Here is a 15,296-nt window from a genome sequence, read left to right on the forward strand (position 1 = left end):
CAATTCAACCGCTGCTGAAACTGACCAGCGGCTGACTCCAGGAAGCCCGAGGCAGAGCTGCTCTGCTCCGGGCTTCCTGAAATCAGCCCCTGATCAGTTTCAGCAGCGGCTGACTTGGGTACACCTGGGACAGAGCAGCAGGGGTGCTGCCGGGTTGGTCTTGCTGCGCGAAGGGTCGGCGCTACCGGACCAACCCGGCAGCACTCCAGCTGCTCTGCTGCAGGCTTCCCGATTCAGCCACTTCTGAAACTGACCAGCAGCGGCTGAATCAGGGACGCCTGGGGCAGAGCCGGACTATCAGAAGGGGGGACTCTGAGGGGTCTGGGGTGGCATCCCCCCCCCCCCGCACCCAGGCCCCTCATAGCCTCCCCTCCCGGATAGTCCGGCAAATCTGATAATCCGGCACCCCCTGGGTCCTAAAGGTGCCGGATTATTGGAAGTTTACTGTACATGTTTTTTTTAGTCTTTAAGGTGCTACAAGACTATTAGTTGTTTTTTAAATTTTTCCGGTTACAGACTAATTCGGCTACCCCTCTGAAGGTAATCCTTAAGTGATTCATCCCGGCGCCCAGTCCCAGCTTTTGGCAAAGAGGGGGTAGGCACACTATTACCAGGGCTCGACAATTTATGTAATCTGCTTGCCACGGGCGAGTAGATTATAGCCTGGCACTGCACCGCAGCGCAATCAGCACATGCGCAGCGTGCTGACCCGTGCAGCTGGCGAGCGGGGTTCGCCGCGGGTTGGCGAGCCCTGACTATTACTGTCCATCCTGGCTAATAGTTATTGATAACTTGTCTTTCATGAACTTATCTATTTCTTTTTTGAACCCTGTTAGTGTCTTGGCCTTAACAGCACCCTCTGTCAAAGAGTTCCATAGGTTGACAGTGTGTTGCATGGAGAAATGCTTCGTTTTGTTTGCATTTAAAACCTTCTGTATCTTAATTTCATTTGGTGTTACAAGAAGGAGTAAATAACACTTTCTTATTTATTTTCTTCACACCTGTCATGTTTTTATAGGCCTCTATCATATCTCCCCTTAGTTGTTTCCTTTCCAAGCTGAAAAGTGCCAGTGTTATTAATCTTGCTTCTTATGGAAGCTATTCCATAACTCTAATACTCTTTGTTGCCCTGTTCTCAACCATTTCCAATTCTAGTACATATTTTTGAGATGAGGAGAGCACATCTGAGTGCAGTATTCAAAATGTGTGTGTGCCATAAATTAATATAGAGGAAATATATTTTCTCTTAGCTAGCCCTTTCCTAATCATTCCCAACATTCTATTGGCTTTTTTTTTTTTTGACTGCCGCTGCAGTTTGAGTAGCTGTTTTCAGAGAACTATCCACAGTAAGTCCGCAGATATCTTTCTAATTTAGACACCATCTGTAGGTGTTAATTGCAGAAGAACTGTCTATATGCAAGTTTAGGGGTGGTGAGACATGTATTCCCCCCTTCCCCTTTTTCCTATATCTGATGGGTCAGAAGCAAGGCTCAAGGAACATACGCCATTGAAGATAAGCAATGGTGCCAGTGTAGCAAAAACAAGTTATAGATAAGGGTAAAGGGCAGGAACACATAAACAATCCTGCTTACCCTAATGTACCAATCACGTAAACAAGGCCAAAGAACAAATAGAACCAGATCAGTACCAGATCAATAGCTAAGCCATCAGCAAGTAATGAGTAACTCCTGGAAATTTCCAAACTGCCAAACAAGGTAGAGACACTGTATTTAAAACTGCACCAGAGCACAACAATTTGAACTTCACCAATGGGCTTTGGTACTGGTGCCTTGGAAGCCAAGACCGTCTCCTGCTTTGTCTGCAGCCGAAACAGGGTTCCCTGCTCGCAGAAGGGACGTAAGATACCGCTTTTCCTATCATATTGTTCTTTTAGTTAAGGGGCGCAGCTGATAGCTGTCAGAAAATAAACTGCTTGTGTTTGACAGATACCTGTGCAGCATGTTTTTGTACTTTGAGAACTCAGTGTTGGACCTGAGACTTACTCTTGCCAGCAACACCATCATTTTTGTATGTATAGTTGGTATTTTGTTTGCCAATGTGAATTACTATGTATTTACTAACATTGAATTTCATCTGCTACTTTTTTGCCCAGTCACCCAGGTTTCTGGGATCCCTTTGCAAATCTTCATAGTCTGCTGTGGACTTAGCTGTCTTGAGTAATTTTCTATTGTCTGCATATTAAGTCACCTCACTGATTTCTCCTTTTACCAGATCATTTATGAATATGTTGACTAGGATTGGTCCCAGATTAGCCAGACCCCTGAGGGACACCACTAATTACCTCCCTTCATTCTGAAATCTGACCATTTATATCTACAATATGTTTTCTGTCTTTTAACCAGTTACCAATAACCTTCCCTCTTATCCCATGACAGTTTATTTTGTTTATTTTGCGGGACACAGAGATCAGCCTGCAGTTGGACTTCCATTTATCTACCTTTGTTTTTATATGGCCCAGATCCTTGCAATATCCTTCACAGGTTGGGTGGGACCCTTTTTTCTGTCATGGGACAATAACCAACAGGAAGAATAATCATGGACCACTCACCTGCCTGGGTGGTACGGAGGCTCGAGGCTTTCTCCTGCAGTGGGGCAAACCTGCACTCAGAGCTCCAGCCCTGTGGAGGCAGTGGCACCTGAATAATTTTTACAGCAGGAGTGCTGAATGCTGGTGGCCATTAACTTAGCTCCCTGCCTGCCCTGGTTCCATGTGGCTCTCAGAAGTTGCCAGTATGTCTGGCTCCTAGATATAAGGGTGACCAGGGGAGTTCCATGTGCTACTCCCACCCCAAGCACTGGCTCTGCAGCTCCCATTGCCTGGGAGCCATGTCCAGTGGGAGCTGCAGGGTTGGCACCTGTGGGCATGGACAGTGCGCCGGACATGCCAGCTTCCTCAAGGAGCCACCTGAAGTAAATGCCTCCCAGCTTGAGGACACCTCCACTTCCACTCCAACTTCATACTCCAACCCTGAGCCCTCTCTCACACCCAGAACCCCGTATTTCTGCTTGCATCCCCATCCCCTGTCACGATCTCCTGCGCTCCAATCCCTTGCCGCAGCCTAGTGAAAGTGAGTCAGGACAGAGGGACGGTGAGTGATGGAGGATTGGAAGATGGAATGAATAGGGGCAGGGTGTCAGAGAAGAGGCAGAGCAGGAGTTGGGGCAAGGGTATTTTGTTTTGTGAGACAGAAAGTTGGCAGCCCTAGTGCTAATTGTTCTTGAGTAATGGATGGACAGCCAGCCCATGAGAGCGCCTCTCTTCAATGTAAGGGATTATAAAGTTGAAGACCAGGAAGTGGATTGTTTTCAAATGAGAAGCCAATAGATCACATGGAGCAATGCTGTAGTTTCCATTAAACAATCTTTCTTGCCTAGCTGAAGTTTCAGTGTGGTCTTACATTTATCAAAAATGTCCATTTTATTAATTGCCACTCTTTAGGCAGGATTCTCAGTGAGCATAAATTGTTGTAGCTTTACTTTACACTTCACTGGCAATATGTCCGTTTTGAAGGTCTGGCCCCTTTTGGTTAGCTGGCTATCAATAGTGAGCACTGTTAAAATGGTTCTGTTTGTGCTTGCTTTGGTGACACAGGTGTCTAATATTTAGTCATTTTTCCTGTCGCTGTGGTTCATTCAACATGTATGCTGTGTTCCCCATTATAAATATAGGGAACGTCATAATTGCATCTTTCCACTTGTGCAAACCACGGCTCCATTTTTCAAAAGCATCCACTAATTTTGTGTGCCATCGTGTTTTGTGTACCCCATTTGTGCATGAGGTGCTGAGCATCTGCAGTTCCTAAGGCCTTCATTGAGGGTTTGGGGTGTTTGTTTGGCACCTCTGAAAATGAGCCTTTTCGTGTCTCAATCTGAATACCCAAAATCAGAGCCAATGTTTTTAAGTGTCTGTTAACTTACAGCAGATACCTCCAAAATGTGCAGCAAAATACAGTACTGACATTCATAATCTCTCCTCTTCCCTGCCTCCCCTCCACCATGTGCAGATAGAGCTAACCGTGTGCAGATAGGGTTTAACACTTGGCAAAGACTTTTGTGATTTGCTTACTTCAGCGAGTGTACAGTATCTGTGACTACCTTTATGTATTATGTCCACTTGTTATTTTGTGATGGGGGTCACCAGAAAAAGAGGTTTAATCATTAAGAGCTCTGCTTCCCAGGTCCCACTTCCAGATGTAGCTATAAATTGTTTTTCAACTTAAATGTATTGTTCCCATCTGTCTTTGTCAGTTCAAGTACAAGGTAAAAACATGCTCAAACTTGACGAAAGAAAGTTCCACACCCAATTATTTACTGTGGTTTCCTGAACCCTTAACTTCTGTGACCATATGTATATGCTATTAGCTTCTACCCTGCTGCAGAGGAAATTGGCAGAAGAGTAGAGGAACGTCAACTAAGTGCTCAAGTGGGGAGCAGCCTCCATAATGTTTAGCAGTTTAGGTTCTACAAAACACCATAGGTTAGAAAATGCTGTGATGAGGTAATCGCCAAGACAGTTATGACACCCATGGAGTAGATAAGAAAATATGTGCCTCTGATCACCCAGTTCACTTTATTTGTAATAAAAAATAAGCAAATACTGAAACTTGTACTTTGCTGACCTTTTCTGATTGTCGTCTTTGTTGAGTCTAGCAGGAGCCAAACTACAAGTTCTCATTTATAGAAGAGGTGCGGTAGTCTTATCTCAATAATGGCTTTCTTTTAGGTGGTGAGCATGTGGTTTTTCCAGGGTATCATGCCACTGCCATATCACAGCATATAATGGTACTTCATATGCAGAATTGTTTTATGTTTGTACATTCACGGTCTGAATGTAGTTTTTAGTAGAGTGCAGGTTGCTGCCTCTCATGCCTATTCATGTGTGGCTGAATTTATGCATCTCCTTCTTTTTTTCCCAAGAATTTAATGCACATTGCAGAGATCTTCTTCACCTTTTTGTTCCCTTATATTTCCGCCCGAGTCTTTCCTTGCTCCACCTTCTGCTCTACTAAATGTGCTCAGAGGCACAAAAGACCTTCTAGGGATAGATGATTTCTCCTTGCAATTACATTGGCTTCACATGATCAAATAGACTTCATTAACCTGAGAGCTTAAGGAAATCAAGCTCCAGGGGAAACTTCTATTCCAAGATAGATAATTAGGAAATGAAATAAATGCAATTCCCAGCACATGCAACCTTAATAAGGCGTAGGGGTTACATTTGCTCCCTGGAGGCGCAGTCTGGAATAGCTAGTATCCATTTATTTTAAAACTTACATTTTGTGTGTTCTTTTTTGTCCCCTGTGTTGGATATAGTTTAAGGACTGTAGGGGCTTACAGGCCACTTCAATCTGTGGAAATGCAGGCTCATTAGTTTAGTCTTATAGGGTTGCATGTTGGTGATAGCATGTTTCCAGGAATCAGATTTAGTCTGTGGAATCACCATGATAACAGACTGTAAGGGGGGGTGTCACTCGTCTCTCCTGAGAGCCACCCTCTGGCCAAGTGCCTGTGCACTCGCTCTGTCCTTCAGCCTTTTTGGCTACTCAGCCCTCCCTCCGAGTCACACAGCCTTGTGTGAAATCACAACCGCCTCTCGGGTAGATGCCTAAAAGGGGCCCATCCCAGTGCCCTTTGCTAGTGTCCCTCTGCATTTGTCTCTTAGTTTCCTCACTCCGGAGTGTGTGATGCCTCCTGGGCTTCTCTTCCTGGAGAGGGTTCCTTGCCCCTTGCTCAGGGCTTTACCTCAGTTCATCATAGTCTCACACTAATGCCCCACACAGAGCTCTCCATGGTGCTGCTGCTCCCTTAGCCAGGCAGTCTCTTCAATCTTCATCTCTTCATGGCTTCAGAGACACTGAGCTGACTCTGGTCCTGTAGCTCCTTTTGTAGGACCTTTCTGCCGGTTCCTCCAAAGCCACTCTAGCCTCTTGTAGGACTTGTCTGTAGCTTTTTTCTGGTGCAGGGTGTGGCAGGAACACAGGGCCACCTGCAGAGGGCCTCAGGGCCTGGTCCACTCCATCATACAGACATACACTAAAAAGAATATGCTTTGGTAAAATAATTACATTTTATCCAGTATGATTCCTGTGTTATATACTTAAATTGTAAGTTCTTCGTGGCAGTGATCCTCTCTTCTGTGTTTGTTCAGTTTCTAGCAGAGTGGGGCCCAAGTCCATGACTGTAAAAAAGTTTTGTTGAATAACGTAGCTGCAATCTTCTCTTTCTCTCTCGCAGAACCAACGGCTTGTACGTGCACCTTATACAATGCTAAAACCTTTAAATGCCATCCGCAGGTGTCAACAGCAAGACAGAACTGAACAAGAGAGTTGCACAAACATGGTGTTCTATTGAGGGGGCCTGTTAGCAGAGAACAGCTCTAAATAAAAGGGACTTGCTAATAAAATCCTCTATTAAGTAAAATGTATCTAATGAATCTCTGGCTGCCTCTATTTATCTGAAATGGTGAAACCTAAGAAATAAGGCAATTAGTGAAGTCTGCTCCCAAGTTTTTAGCCTAACATTAAGTAGGGAGGGATGTTAAATGCAAACATAATTAAGAAAATGAGGGGAGAAATCAATTTACTTGTTAATGAGCATTATCATCTGTGTTTTTTTTAAATAGGAAACCTGAGGTTTTGCCTTTTGATTCTTAATCAGCCTTTGGACAAAAGTCATTTTCATCTTCTGTGGAGCAAAGGTAATACTAACTTACATATATCTTCATTTGCTTATTTACTTAGCTGCTGCCCAGCTATTCTACCCATATCTATTGAATATTAGTGTGGTAATTTCCACTAGCTAGTGCAACTGGGAATGTGAATCAGCAGAATACATTCCTCATTGTGGAGTGCAGGAAAAGAATAGATTAAATTCTGCATCTCTTATGCATTTCAGTGCAACTTAATGGATTGGGAAGAAGTGCATGTATGTGCACTCATATGAAATAGGACTACAGCTTTTCATAGGCATCCTCTAGAATGATTGTGGTTTTGCTGACAGAGTGTAGTCGATGAAAGCTGCATTTGTGATTTAGGAAGTGAACATAGGTCATCAGCAAAATGTGTTATTTTTAATCAAAATAAAATGAAGCATACAAAAAGATTCATAAAAATGTGGGGGGATGGATCCTCTTGTGTTAGAAATGTACACATTTGTTTTGTAAGTGTAGTGAGTGCTAATTATTTTTGTCATGATCAGTGTAAAACTACTAATGTTTTGTAGAGAGATACAATTTTACATGTTTTAAGCTGTTCATTCTTTCAGTGGAGAAGCTCAATCTTTCAGAATGTTGCTAGAAATTCTTGCCTAAAATATTCTTAAAATGCTGCAACACAAACTTAATTTCCAGCACTCATTCATGGAGTTACTCTTACTTGTTACAAACAAAGCTTGACTTAAAGAGAGGCTGTCAGTTTGTATATTTTTAATAGACCAATTTGAAAAAAAGACTCTTAACTTCTGATGAAGTACTGGGACAGCTTGTAATCGGTTAACAAGTTTGGATTCAGAGATAGAGAGAGAGACTTGCTGCCTCATGGTGACAGGTGTGAATTGTTAATTCTGTCCTAGACGCGAGGGAGGGTGAGAGTGGTTCCATGGTTGTAAAGCACTTAGATATGAGAGAAGTCTCTGCAGAGAAACTATAAAAATGGCCATATGGAGGGAGAGGTTTATGAGTTGCTATTATTTGAGTTACTGTTAAACCAAAACTGCAGCAAGACAAATAATTTTGGACTGAAACCTGAAAGCCAGATTGTCTCTTCTGGTGAATTCCCTTACAGGAGGCTGTTTAGGTGTGCATATCTCCTTGCAAAAATTCCCTCACAGAACCTTAATGGAGTCTGTCCCCAAAAGTGATGATTCCTAGATATTTCACAGAAGGCAACAGCTATCCCTGCAGAGACCTTGTATCCCTGCATCAGGTTTGGCTCCAAGCAGTTCCTCACCTCCTTGTCAGAAGGGCTACAATGAAATGGCATCCTGAGGGAGGGTGATCCTCTGTGGTAAAGATAATGATACTATCTGGGAAGAAACTTAGGTTATAAAATTTTCAGGCCATTTCTGACTTTATAGTTGTATAGTACCAAGCACAATTGGGATGTTATCTTAATCAGGGCCTCTGGGCTCTGTCATAATTTAAAAATTAATAAAAATAAGTGAGCATCTCAGAAGTTTTATCCAGGCCAAGGTCACTTGCTGTCCTAATTACTGCATCTTTTTACTCTCTACCTGCTTCTAGCCTTCATTGCCCCATTTCAGTCTATTCCAAATGTCACTTCTGAGATCATCTATTCTACTCACTACATCTCTTTTCTTAATCATTCCAGTGGCTCCCCAGAACAGGTAATCACCAAGTGATCCATCTCCTACCACCCATTCCGAGCTTCTGGCAAACAGGCTAGAGAAGCTATCCTTGACCATTCTGGAAAATAGCCATTGATGGACCTATCCTCCATGATCATCAACCTATCTAACTTAGTTGATTAGTTGATGGTAAGTTGAGAGATCATCCAGTCCAGTCCACTGCCCTCATGGCAGGACCAAGCACTGTCTATCTCATCCCTGACAGATGTCTATCCAACCTGCTCTTAAATATCTCCAGTGATGGAGATTCCACAACCTCCTTAGGCAATTTATTCCAGTGTTTAATCCTGATAGTTAGACAGCTTTTCCTAATGTCCAACCTAAACCTCCCTTGCTGCAATTTAAACCCATTGTTTCTTGTGCTATCCTCAGAGGCCAAGGAGAACAATTCCCCCACACCTTCCTTTTAGATACCTGAAAATAGCTATCATGTCCCCACTCACTCTTCTCTTTTCCAAAGTAAACAAGCCCAATTCCTTTAGCTTTGCCTCATAGCTCATGTTTTCTAGACCTTTAATCATTTTTGTTGCTCTTCTCTGGACCTTCTCCAATTTCTCCACATCCTTCTGGAAATGTGGTGCCCAGAACTGAACACAACACTCCAATCGAGGCGTAATCTGCGCAGATTAGAGCAGAAGAATGACTTCTTGTGTTTTGCTCACAACACTCCTATTAATGCATCCCAGAATCACGTTTGCTTTTTTTGTCACACTTGTCTCATTTAGGTTGTTGTCCACTGTGACTACTAGATCCCTTTCTACAGTACTCCTTCCTTGACAGTCACTTCCCATTCTGTACGTGTGAAACAGATTGTTCCTTCCTAAGTGGAGTACTTTGCATTTGTCCTCATTAAACTTCATCCTATTTACCTCAGACCATGTCTCCACTTTGTCCAGATTATTTTGAAATATCACTCCATCTTCCCCAGCTTGGTATCATCTGCAGACTTAATAAGCATACTCTCTATGCCATCATCTAAATCGTTGCTGAAGATATGGAACAGAACTGGTCCCAAAACAGACCTCTGCAGAACCCCACTTTTTATGCCTTCCCAGCATGACTGTGAACCATTAATAACTACTCTTATTATATAAACAACTAAAAGTCCTATGGCACCTTATAGATTAACAGATTTATTGGAGCATAAGCTTTTGTGGGCAAAGACCCACTTCATCAGATGCATCGTCAGAAAGCTTATGCTCCAATAAATCTGTTAATCTGTTGTTTATGCAGATTCAGACTAACACTGCTGTCCCTCTGATACTCTTTTTATAGTCTTAGCCATGGCTTGCTGAGCCGCAGCGAGCCCCGCTCGCCAGCCACGCTGTCCGGCGTTCTGCGCATGCGCAGATCGCCCGAACCCGGCTCTTCCGGGATGTAATCTACTTGCCACGAGCGAGTAGATTACATAGATTGTCAAGCCCTGGTCTTAGCTATCACAAAATCTGCTGGCAAAGACTTCCACAGGATTCTGTTGTGTGAAGAAACTTTCTGTGCTGCACTAGAGTGAGGGGAGTGAATAAGAGTTTGAATAACATTTAATATAACTCTTGTTTCTGGGACCCAGTCTTCTGAGGACTACTGCAGGGAAAATAACAATTACTCCTACTAGGCAAAATGGAATTTTCATAAGTGTGTAAGTGAATGAGGAACACAAGTTCCATTGAAAGCCAATGGGACTTGCTCGAATAAGTGACTTAGATCACTTAAGTCAAAATTCTACTCTTTGTGACAATAGGAGAAATGGAAAACTAACTGTACACAGTGTGCTAGCAAATGCACAAAGTAAAAATATAAGGGAGAGATCCTGGAAAAAATCAGAGTAAATATTTTTGACTAGCTTTTTTCAGTTACAGCAATCTTTGGTGTTACAGTAGGTACAAAAAGTTCAGGCACAAATGTTATTTTCAAGTGGATGATTTTCCTTTAACAAGGCAACTTGTTTCATTAATCCTGTCACCTCAGCAATAAGTGAGAACAAAAGAGTGAGGTGATCTATACATTCTGCTGTGTCCTGAGTTTATACAATCGCAGGGAAAATGTGGACATCCTGGGATAAATTCATCCCTGGTGGAACTGCAGTTGACCTTAAGAATCAGTTGTTACAGCTAATTAGACTCTGTTTTCCTTTCTGATATTCATGACAGATATTTTTGCTGATGTACTTTGCGAAGAACTACTTCATACTGCAAAGATTCCAATAAAGATATTTCCAGTCTATGCCTTGTGAGGCCATAGTAATGTGATTTCTGTGTTTAATTAGCCTTTTTCTAGGAATAAACATAGTAACATCACCACTGTACCCACATAAATTCTGGTAGTAGCATACACTGGACCATAGATCAGTACTACAGATTGAACCCCTCTGTTCTGGCACGCTCTGTTCCAGCAACATCCATGGTCCCACATGATTTTAGTTAGCCGCATGTCCACTTGTCATGGGAGTGGCCAATTTCTTGTAGTCCCATAAAGTTTGTTTACAGCCACCAGTCCTGGCTTTCAGTGTTCTGTTATTTAGCTCTTATGTACCCCTAAATGTCTTCTAAGAGCCCAGTAAGCAGTGGAAGTGTTGCTAGACAATATTGATTGCTGGTGGTCCAGCAGATTCTCTGGTTTGGGTTCAGTCAGGTCCTGAGGGTTCTGGACTAGAGAGGTTTAACTTGTGCTTTTTTTCTGTCTTCTGGGGATAGCTCTTCAGTCATGCTGTACATCTGGGATGGGCAAGAAATAGCCTGCGGGCTGGATCTGGCCCTCCAAGCTGTTTGATCCAAACAACAATCTGCCTTGCCATACCTCAGCCCTATGCCAATCCAGACCCGGGAGTGCAGGAGTGCTCAAAGTCATTTGCTGTTCAAAATGGCTGGTGGCTTCCTCCCCCTGTCAGGGAGCCTCCAGCCATTTTGAACAATGAATGTCTTCATTTACGCCCCCTCTCCAAGTCCCAATTGGCCTGGGGGTAGGGAGAGCGCACAAAGTCTCCTCCCCTCTTCAGGGGTGTGCCTATAGGGAGTTGCCAGCTATTCAGAATAGCAGGTGGTTCTCTCTAGGTGCTGCCCACCCATGGCAGGATGGGTGCAGGGGCTAGAGACTTCATGCACTGTCCTGCCCCCAGACTGAGATTGGCCTGGGGGCAGGGGAGTGCACAAAGTCTCCTCCTCCCACCAGGGGAACACGGTACCTAGAGGGAACTGCCCCTTCTACCTGAGGCCCCATCTTTTCCAGGGGGAGAAGGGAGAGCTGACCCATGACCACTACCACAATTCGTGAAGTGGTCCCCCTGCAAAAATTATTGCCTACCCCTGCTGTACATGGATCTTTGTCTTCATTATAAACCCCACAAATATCCCCTATACAAATATCTCTTACTCAAAATATACTTGTAGAAAAAAAATCTAGACCTTATCAATCTGTACTTTACTAGTGCTCGTCTGCACATGGTGTGAAAAAAGGTAACATTTGAAATATAATGTGTCCCCAAAATGATGGATTCTAGATCTAAAGACTGAAGTAGTCTCTGCACTAATTCAGAACCCAAGGAAGCTCAGACTTTGGACACCAAAACCTCAAAGGTCATCTAGAACGCATAATAAAAGCTTATAAAAGTCTAATTTTTTCTCAGTAACTTTAGTCAATTAGGCCAGATTTTTCAAAATTGACTAGAAATGTTGAATGCCTCTGGCTTTGTACGCCAAATTTCTGAGACAGCTTGAAAGCAATATGATTTTTCAGAAAGTGTTTAACATCGGCCTTCTGAAAATACCTCAAGTTGGGCACATGAATATGAAGCACCCAGAGTTAATTCTCACTTTTGAAAATGTTGCTCTTATAATCTCTAGTATCTTAGGCTATGTCTACACTGCTGGCTTTTGCTGGCAGAGTGTGTGCTAATGAAGCGCTCATTAGCATTTGTCGCACTGTCATTAGCATGTTCTCTGCCCAAGACTTTTTGTGCAAGAGGTTTTTGTGCAAAAACAAGCAGTGTAGGCACAAGGATCTTGTGCGAAAGGGAGATTTTGTGCAAAACAGACCCGTCTACACTGCTTGTTTTTGCGCAAAAACTTCTTGCACGAAAAGCCTCGGGCAGAGAATATGGTAATGTCAGCACGACAAATGCTAATGAGCACTTCATTAGCATACTCTCTGCCGGCAAAAGCCAGCAGTATAGACATAACCCTAATGGTCTGGTATTGTCCATGTGCACTTATTTGGTGTCAGAATGCTAAATAATTATGCATTCAGAATCCTCTTCATAAGTGAAAGGTTAATGATGAAAACTATTTCAACTATTTTTACAGTCATGCACTGTAAAAAGAGTCTGAATAACTAATAGAGTTAGTGCTCTACAGGGATTTGATAAAATTCTCACACTATATTGTATTTCTAGAAATGCCAGGCAGTGCTATTAAATAATCTTTTTAAGTTTGTGAGTGGAGAAAGATGTAATACAGAAGTGTTCTTCCTTGGAGTCCATCCTGCTCCCAATTCAGTGGCTGTATATCTAAAATCTGGTTGCAGGATTTGTGTGTTGGTTAATTGAATTCTGTTTCCAGGCTGTGGACAGAAGATGGTATGTCTGTGCCTTGTGTAAGAAAAGCATGGCTGTGGGTATTTTCCTGGTCCATTGATACTGCATAGAATTAACTGCTGTCCATTCCTGAAGCAGGTCTGCATTTCATCAGGAAATAAAAGCTATCACAGAATGTTATCAGGCAGAACCTTTCAGGTACTTTCTTTCTTTTAAATATTAGTCACTCTGGCTACACAATAGCTTTCAGCTTCTGCACTGAAATATAATACCAGCTTTCAGAGGACTGGGACTGGTCGAACCTTGACTGTGAGCTACATATTCAGTAGTGATTAGGCACTGGCCCATGCACTGAGTAAACAGCTGTATGGATCAGGACTTGCTGGATGGGGAATGGCTAGGTTTAATTTTGTGGTCTGTGTCATAGGGATGGAAAAGGTTAACTGGTTAGCATCATCCTTGATGGGTGATGCTTACCGGTTCTGGTGAACCTTTAAGGATTGGAACAGCTCCCCACCTGCTGAACAACTAGAGCAGCCTCTGCCTGCGATGTGCTCTGACCTGAACTGGAGAAGTGCCTGCCCATGTCGGGGAGAGGCCACTGTTCTTGTTTGGCTGGAGCAGCCCAGGGGGATGGTGAGAGGAGCTCTATCCCAGCCTCGGTGGGCAGGGGAAGGCCCCTACAGCCCAAAAGGGCTGGAATGGACTCCCCCCCACCCCCCTTTAATCGGTGAGCTGGTTAAACATAATGTTTAACCAGTTAACCAATTAAACGGGATTTTACATCCCTACTGTGTCATGGAGCGGTTGAGAGTAGGCGACTATATTGGTCCCTTGTGGTTTAGAATCTATGGACATGGGGTTAGTTTCAGTTTCTTCCTAAGACTGACCAAGACCATTCCTGGTCTTTTGGGTACATTCTCTAGGTATGGATAGCAGAAAGGTTCCTTGTTCTTCCTCTCTTCCATGTGGGATTCCTCCCTCTGCAGGAATTTGGGATCTAGCTGGGCTTTGTTGTGCTCCCTGCCAGGAACTTCCTTCTTGCCCCCACCCCAATGATGCATAGGTGTATAATGAGAATTCTGATCATGGAGAAGACACAAAAGCCAGCAAAAGTGATGAACAGCCTGAAGAGTAGATCAAGGGTGAGAAACTAGACTCTGCTCCACAGCCAAGCTATTAGAAATCTTACAAAGACCTTTCTACTATCAAAATTGCTATTGGATTTAGAGCTAAATGTGGGCTAGCTTATCTGTCAGCTGAGGTGCTGGAACTAGGAGTGCTGGAGTGTATGGTTTCCATCACATACAGGATTCTTAGTTTTCTTCAACACCACTTCTGGTCAGTCTTATTCAGTAATGAACTAAGCCAGGACAGCTATTGGATGGAATAAATTATCACCAGAAGTTGTTTAATTGCATATTGCTTTTTTTTGAGTAATTTGTTGTTCCTGATGATTAGTATTGTTATTTATCTCTTACAAAAACTCTCACAGGGAAGAAGTGCAGCTTATTTGCAAATACTATATGTTCTCTTGCATTTCGTGTTCCATATGCTTTTGTCTGCAATATGCTCAGTGATTTATTTTTTTAAGTCTGAGGTTGAAGCTGAAAATCTGGGTTATGCTCCTCTATGACTGCTATCTTTTCCTCCATTGCCTCAATTTACCATGGTGAAAAGAGTTGGAGCAATTCACCTAAGCCTTTGAAATTATTAAATACATACATACATTCAATTGCTCTGCTACTAGTCTGCAATGAACTTGCTGTGTCGGCATATGCTGTATTCTCCCCTCACCTTTTATTTTCATCATTTCCAGCTGAACGTACTTCTCATACATTTCAAATTTGTACCAGATCCAGAATTGGCAGCTGGCATAAAACTTTAGAACAGCTACTATTAATAAATAGGAAAATGTTCATAAAAATGGTGATTGGAATGTCAGATGGACTTGTGTGCTTTATTGCAATTTCATGCCAGCATCCAGACTAGCAGTAATTCTTACTGCTGGCCTCAGCAAAACTTCTTCATCCTTTCTGAGATGATGTTAGGCAGCTGATAAGTCGACAATAGAGCATATTTTTCCCCCTCAAAAAATTTAAATCAAATAATATTTTGTCATGTTTAGTGATTTAAGTTCACCATTCTGCACACTTGCTATAGAGTTAAAACTTTCATATTTTCCAAGTATGGAAGGCTGGATTTTGTGCTGTGAGTTAATTTTCTTTAACTGTAGGAGTCTAAACAGCATTATCATCAGCTTTCTTGAGTGCATGGCCTTCAGGATGTGCTACTATAAGCATGAAAAGGTGGTCAAGGTTAGCATGACCTATAACTGTACAGTAAACGTGAAAATTTGATTTGCCCACAGTTACTCGGTAAGTCA

General features: G+C 42.7%; 1 protein-coding gene across 8 annotated transcripts in view; it reads left to right on the forward strand.

Annotated features, from left to right (window-relative positions):
* The window catches only part of TPK1 (thiamin pyrophosphokinase 1), a 506,485-nt gene that overhangs the window by 77,444 nt on the left and 413,745 nt on the right, over positions 1-15,296 (forward strand). For 3 of the 8 annotated variants that reach the window (XM_089776508.1, XM_089776510.1, XM_089776509.1), the window contains exons 1-2: positions 1,755-1,857; positions 6,644-6,718. The exons of 2 other annotated variants lie outside the window; for them this stretch is intronic. In XM_089776508.1, coding sequence (XP_089632634.1) covers positions 1,770-1,857; positions 6,644-6,718 — 163 coding nt within the window. In that variant the 5' untranslated portion in view covers positions 1,755-1,769. Of the gene's footprint in view, positions 1-1,750; positions 1,858-6,643; positions 6,719-15,296 lie in introns of those variants that run through there. 3 more of the 8 variants (XR_016348921.1, XR_016348920.1, XM_089776507.1) reach the window with 2 other exon arrangements.

The sequence above is a fragment of the Pelodiscus sinensis genome, chromosome 2, assembly GCF_052426305.1.
Source record: "Pelodiscus sinensis isolate ZL-2025 chromosome 2, ASM5242630v1, whole genome shotgun sequence".
NCBI classification, from domain to species: Eukaryota; Metazoa; Chordata; order Testudines; family Trionychidae; genus Pelodiscus; species Pelodiscus sinensis.